Source organism: Cucurbita moschata, unplaced genomic scaffold (genome assembly GCF_002738365.1).
Source record: "Cucurbita moschata cultivar Rifu unplaced genomic scaffold, Cmos_1.0 Cmo_Scf00001, whole genome shotgun sequence".
Lineage (NCBI taxonomy): Eukaryota > Viridiplantae > Streptophyta > Magnoliopsida > Cucurbitales > Cucurbitaceae > Cucurbita > Cucurbita moschata.
Genome location: NW_019268517.1, coordinates 496,845 through 503,814, shown reverse-complemented (window position 1 = coordinate 503,814; position 6,970 = coordinate 496,845). Strand labels below are relative to the sequence as shown.

At 32.1% G+C, this 6,970-nt stretch overlaps 2 protein-coding genes across 2 annotated transcripts; one reads left to right on the top strand and one right to left on the bottom strand.

Moving 5' to 3' along the window:
- The first annotated feature begins 1,106 nt into the window (after nucleotides 1-1,106).
- On the top strand, nucleotides 1,107-3,717 carry LOC111444203 (universal stress protein PHOS34-like). The gene is made up of 4 exons (XM_023082216.1): nucleotides 1,107-1,522; nucleotides 2,245-2,339; nucleotides 3,230-3,351; nucleotides 3,438-3,717. The coding sequence occupies exons 1-4, from the start codon at nucleotides 1,357-1,359 to the stop codon at nucleotides 3,526-3,528; spliced, it is 474 nt and encodes a 157-aa protein (XP_022937984.1). The 5' UTR covers nucleotides 1,107-1,356; the 3' UTR covers nucleotides 3,529-3,717.
- Nucleotides 3,718-4,037: 320 nt separating this feature from the next.
- On the bottom strand, nucleotides 4,038-6,136 carry LOC111444190 (translationally-controlled tumor protein homolog). Its single transcript, XM_023082190.1, has 5 exons — nucleotides 5,993-6,136; nucleotides 5,323-5,396; nucleotides 5,036-5,164; nucleotides 4,728-4,885; nucleotides 4,038-4,408 (listed from the first exon to the last, which is right to left on the bottom strand). The coding sequence occupies exons 1-5, from the start codon at nucleotides 6,018-6,020 to the stop codon at nucleotides 4,291-4,293; spliced, it is 507 nt and encodes a 168-aa protein (XP_022937958.1). The 5' UTR covers nucleotides 6,021-6,136; the 3' UTR covers nucleotides 4,038-4,290.
- Between the last annotated feature and the right edge of the window lie 834 nt (nucleotides 6,137-6,970).

The window sequence follows — 6,970 nt, the reverse complement described above, 5'->3', positions numbered from 1 at the left end:
TTTTTTTTTTTTTTTTTTTTTTTTTTCTCAAGAGACCAAAAGAAAACATGTTTTTTTTTTTTTTCCCACATCTTTACTGTGTATTACTGTAGCCTGATCAAGAACAACAAGGATTGTAATCCCAGATATATATAGCATTGAATCTATTGATGATTCTTTCTTTTGGCTTTGATAATCTGTAGCTTGGATGTCTTTCTTCTTTTCAGATCATCTCTTAATCCTTATTGTTCTAGTTCTTCAAGAACATGAGGGATATGGATATTGTTTTCTCATTAAATTTCATACACGATTATTGTTTTTAATTTTATCGGGCCTAAGGTTCACAAGTAAGTTGGTTGTCCCGTGAGACTAGTTGAGTTGTGCATAAACTAGTTTATGGTTAATGGCAGGTTGTTATAGCTTATATCATAATTTCGACTAATCTAATGAAACACCGCATAGTTTGTTTGTTAAGTTATTGTTATTTGAATCTACTGTCGTTATCCGAGGATTAGTAATTATTATACACATTAATGGTGGTTTATATGTAATTCAATTATTTGTATAAACTATAAACCTCAAAGAAAATATAAAATTTTAAAAAATGGCTATATATTATCAAATTATGTTTAGTATTAATGTAAAGACCCGACTTCTTAACTTGATATACTTATACATTATTATATACGTGCAAAGAAGAGAATTGAGAGTAACGAGGAAAACAAAGAAGTTTTCAAAACACACTGAATAATTAGCCAATCAACGAGGTTAGAGCTACATTCGGATATAAAACTTGGTACCAACTATGATAATTATGCTTCAAATAGAACTAAGCTTATCTCAACACAATACCTCACGAAAACATGCATGATTGCAAGACAAGGTAACTGACACTCGAACAGGAGTTTAAATGGTCTCTTGAGAATATGTTAAATATGTATTTGTATAGATAACTTTTCATGTATTATATCGACCTCGTGCTTGTCAAGAAATTTAGGCTAAGGTCACTCGAGCCCAAGTTTAGTAGGAATCTTAGAGAGACACTTAATCAATGCTATCACCCTTGCCCTTTAAAGAGAGGGACGAAGCAACTAGACCAATAGAGAGATGGACGCTAAAAAAGTCTTAAAGAAAAAAACTAATTTTAATATTTTAATAATCGGATCGGTCCAAGTGTTGCGAATGATGTGGCCGTCCTTCAGAATCTCAACTGATTTCTCCACGAATGATTCACTATTCTTGGAATGCAATTTCGTTCTCAATCTCATGTGGCCTTCATAATTTGTAAGAAAGTTTTCTATAGATCAAGAGAGCGTTTCTGTAAGTTTCGATCGATCAGTTTTCTCACGGTGTGGAGATTTCTCAACTTGTTCGACAATGGCTGATAAGGTGCTGGTGATTGGCGTCGATGAAACTGAGCACAGCTTCTACGCCTTGAGGTGGATGCTCCAACATTTCTTTGGCCCTAACGATATTCCTCACAATCTTGTTATTGTCCACGCTAAACCACCTCCTTCTAGCGTTCTTGCAATTTCCGGTCCAGGTATACCGATTCTCCTGATCTCTATTTTGGTTTTAAAGAGTCTGTTGTTCCATTTGGCTCCGATGAAATGAGAACTTGAAGAATAAGTTAGAAATGATGTTGATTCATGAACGATGGTATCAAACACAGTGAAAACTGAATTTATTGATCTTGATTTTGAGTATCGAGGTGTGACGAGATAATGAAATTATTTTGAGTTTTGCTGTGACGAGAGAATGAAATTTATTGATCTTCTTGTTGTTCCATTTGGCTCCGATGAAATGAACTTGAAGAATAAGTTAGAATTGATGTTGATTCATGAACGATGGTATCGAACACAGTGAAAACTGACTTTATTGATCTTCTTGATTTTGAGTATCGAGATGTGACGAGAGATTGAAATTTATTGATCTTCTTGTTGTTCCATTTGGCTCCGATGAAATGAACTTGAAGAATAAGTTAGAATTGACGTTGATTCATGAACGATGGTATCAAACACAGTGAAAACTGAACTTACTGATGTTCTTGATTATGAGTATCGAGATGTGAAGAGAGAATGAAATTATTTAGAGTTTTGCTGTGTACAGTTGAAGCGAATCGAGAAGTCTGTATTGAATGGAAATGATCCATTTGGGGATGGTATTGAACAGAAATCTTATCTACCTTGTTGTGTTGTTCTGTAAATGATTTATAACGTTTTCCCAGAACGATTATCATGTTTGTAACAAAATGTTGAAATACAGCCGCCGAGAATGTTTTGCCCTTGCTAGATGAAGATTTGAAGAAAATTGGCAACAGGACTGTCCAAAGAGCGAAGGAAATATGCATTGAACACAAGGTAACTTCCAATTTCATTGAAAAAATTTATGATTACACCACATTAATCTCCAGCTAGAATTGGCTACTTAAAAAGCCGTTCCCCAAATAGTGACCTGAATTGCATTGCTCTTAATCTGCTTCCCTTCTTCCCTTCTGATTGATGATTGAATTACTTGTTTACAAACTTCATTGATTAAAAAGTTCATTCTCCATTGATTAAAACATATATTTTGATGGGTGGATCGAGGTAAGATTTGAATCTTCCCCCAACATTCTTCGATTACTTTTGATTAAACTTTAAGTTCAGTTTTTGAACTAAACATATATTTTGATTGGTGGATCAAGTGGTAAGACTTGAATCATCATCCTACATTCTTTAATTTAATTACTTTTAGATTAAACTTTAAGTTTGGTCTTTGAACTAAACATATATTTTGATTGATGGATCAAGTGGTAAGACTTGAATCTTCACCCTACCTTTTTTAATTACTTTTAGATTAAACTTTAAGTTTGGTCTTTGAACTAAACATATAATTTGATGGGTGGATCAAGTGGTAAGACTGAATCTTCGCCCTACATTCTTCAATTATTTTTAGATTAAATTATGAGTGTCTTTGAACTAAACATACATTTTGATTGATGGATCAAGTGGCAAGACTTTCACCCTACGTTCTTCAATTACTTTTAGATTAAATTATAAGTTCGATTTTTTAATTAAACATATATTTTGATTGGTGGATCAAGTGGTAAGACTTTTAGGTCTTCACCCTACGTTCTTCGATTACTTTTAGATTAAATTATAAGTTCAATTACTCTTATATGAAGTTGAAATAGGAGCAGCATCTATTGTGCAAAATCTGTAGCATACCCATTTAGCATGTTCATGGTGATAATATTCTGCCTTTGTAGGTCCAAAACGTGACGACTGAAGTTGTGGAGGGTGATGCCAGGAATGTAATGTGCGATGCAGTAGAGAAGCACCATGCGTCCCTTTTGGTTGTTGGAAGTCATAACTATGGAGTAGTAAAAGGGTAAGACTCCCCTTACTACAAGAATCGAAATATCCATCCTAGTAGAAAGAACCAAGTGATCGATTCAAATTGTTTTTGTTGAACAGGATGAACCTGGGCAGTGTAAGTGCCTACTGTGCTCACCATGCCCATTGCTCCGTTATGATTGTGAAGAGGCCACCCAAACCCATGGAGTGAACCAAATCTATTTTTGTAGAGAATAAAAAGGTCACTGAACGGGTCAGGATTTCTCTGTCTTAGGCTCCGTCGAATCCATCCTGTTCCTGTCTTCAAATATTAGGTTTCTTTTTTGGTGAAAATTGCATTTGCCTTGATTGACAATGTTTATTTTTATTTTTATCAAGTATCATGGAATAATTTATCTTGTATAACAAGCTAAAGTTTCATCTTAGTTCGAGTGGATTAATATAATTTCATCTTAGTTCGAGGAGACTAACGTATTTATGTTCATAAGACATTCAAATAATGTATACACAAAAGTAAAGACGTTACCTAAAGTACTTGAATGATTATCAAAATTGTACGCTATAAAATCTCGATATCGAGCAATTATTATGGCCCCAATCACTTTACATTAATGAACTCAAATGATTAATGATTAACAAATAGTATAAGAACTTGAAACTTGCGAATTAAGATCTGATTATAACAAATATTAACTGAAACGGTTCATCACAAGCCCAAAATAACTAAAGCAGAATATTATAAAAGTAGAGATTGACTAAGGTTTATAAATAGAGTTTAACATTTGCACTCATCAGAACATAAACTCCCAAGTAAATTAGGTCAAAACAAGGAAACCCCAGAGAACAAACCAAAACAAAAACAGCCCAAATCTTCCAAATTATCCAAATTCAAACGTCAAGAGAAAAAGGCAAATATAGTTGAAACAATGAGTGCAACATGAATCATTCTGCTTCAATCTTTTGTTCTGTTCTTTCAGCACTTGACTTCCTTCAAAGCTGGGGCAAGGTATAAAAATGTTGGGTCAGTGGCTCCTTCCCTGTAGTATGCAAACACGATGCAGGAATCGTCATGCATGCTCTCTCCCACGAAGCTGCAAAAGAACATATAATACAATTAGGAATCATTCTAATGGTAAGAAAACTTAAAACTTTGAGAATATTGAAAATTCTAAAAACACTAGGTTCTGTAAGTGCTGCTTTTAGGAGAAGCACTAAAAGCTCGAACGCTCCGGTTTCATCCATCCACCACATATCGATTCAAAAAAAGGGTGTTCAAGAGCAATGTTAAAATACAAAGAACGTAAATTATCACAAATGGTAAGATTTGGTTTGCTGTGTTGAGTTCAAATATTTCTATTACTAAAGATGTAATGCCAATAAAAGATAGCCTAAACAAAGGGAAGTACTTACAACTGGAAGTCCTTGAGCTTTGGAAGCAGAAACTTAGTTGCTCCTTCAATGTTCTTCTTAAATGCCTCCTGTTTCTCTCCTTCCAGCTTAGGTGTCAGCAATTTGATAAACTTCTTAATGTATGCAATGAACTGCTTCTTGTCCATGGTAGGTTGCTCCTGGAATCCCAAAGTGGAAAGAAAAATAGAATTAGGTCAAGTTTGGGAAAGATTTAATAGCAGTGATTTGAATAAAATCACTCCCAAGTATGCCCTTAAATTAAAAACTTGCAACAATCCTTGAATGTCTTAACCAGAAGGCATGCCTACCTGAAGCCTGAAGGTGTCGACAATGTCAACCACCTTCACAGCTTGGTCATCAACCCCTTCATCCTCACCGTCACCTTCAGCAGAAGGATTTGCACCAATGTCCACATCGACCGCTCCTTGAACGACCCACTGCAGCATAATGATTCAAGTAGTAAAGTATTGTGCTGAATACTCATTCAGTTAGGCTAACACTGAGTTTCAGTAACTATATACTCGGTAGCATTAAGACACGACGTTTTCTTTCCATGAAAAAGTGAAAAAGCATACAATAAACAAAGTCTACTGACCTTTCCCTCAACTTCCCAGATCATTCCATTCTCGAGTTCCTTGTATGGGAACGAATCCGAGAGAAGCTCGTCACCTGATATCAAAATTAAAAACAATTGCTTTGTCACCAATGAAGGGAACGAATCCATGTACACCAAACTAGAAAAAATATTACTAACAATAGCATCAAATCATCTAAAGCACAGCCGAAGCTCTCAACTCTAATCTCAGATTCTACGACCCAAAAACAAAACTCTTCAACAATAAACCAAAATCATAACATACTGATTCAAAGTACTGTAAATATTCATTCAAATTTGAAAGCTGATACAAGAAAGCCACAATCGCTCTCCCACAAAAGCTAACCAAAAGCTACCGCATATTTTGTTACCCTATCTCATAAATCAGATCACTACGAGTAAAGCAAAATCGATAAAATCACAAATATGCTCCAGATCTGAAAGTTAACCAAAGAATCCATAGAAATCAGAGACATAAAAAGCTGCAACAATGGAAAATCGAAGCCCTATAACCTAAACAAACCTCCATAACATGAATGGAAAACCTCCCTGACATGAATAAAAAATAATTATATAACCAAAACAAACCTCCCTAAATCGAAAACAACGAACATAAATCGAAAATAACCAAAAACAATCGAAAACAAAAACATTAATTTAGAGAATTTACCAGTGAGGAGGTCTTGGTAAACCAACATGATTGCCGAATTTACTCTCGGAGCTCCTGAAAATTGTTCTGGGCTAGAGAGGGGCGAGAGAGTACGGCAAAAAGCTCAAGAGAATTAGAATCAGGAGAGTGTAACGAATTTATAGAATAGGGTTTTCTTCAAAAGGTATAATTCAAGTTTATCATATTCCTATTTTACCCTCTAATATTTTTTTAGAAAATAATATTTGTTAGATTTATTTTAATAAAATATAAAATAATTTTGTTTTTTTATTTTAAAATAATATAATAAGTTTTAAAATTTTAAAACAGTAAATAATATGATAATTAAATTTATCATAAATATTATAACAATTTTTTCTTAAACTTAAATTTAACTTTTTTTAGTTTTTATATATAATTATTTGAAACTAAATTTTTTTTATCATATTTATATTTTTTAATTTATTTAAAAAAAATTATATGAGTTTATTAATAAAAAAAAAAACATAAACTAATTATTATATCAATTAAAATTTAAAAATAATCGTGTCGTTTACAGACTTGTGAAATATCCATTTAACTCTTAAAATTAACCACTAATTAAAAATCGTAATTTTGTTTATAATTAATTTGAATGATACATTCTTAGATTTAATATAAAATAAGTGAAAAGGCTAAATTAATAAATAAATAAATAATCAATATTTCAAAAATAAAAATAAAAAGTAAAAATAAAATCAATATTTCAAAAATAAAAATAAATAAAATAAACTAGTGCGAGTTTTTTTTTTAATAATTTAATTAAATTTTTTTTAAAGTTTTATTAAATCCTTGAATTTCTTAAAATAAACAGACTTTTTAAAAAAAAAATTAAAAAATAATGGTATACTTTTAAAAATGAAAAAAAATGTTTTTACCTAAATAATCTTTTATTATTTTTTTTTTTTAAATTAAAGTGTTTATTTTATTTTATGTTTTTTTTTTTTTTTTTTTTTTTTT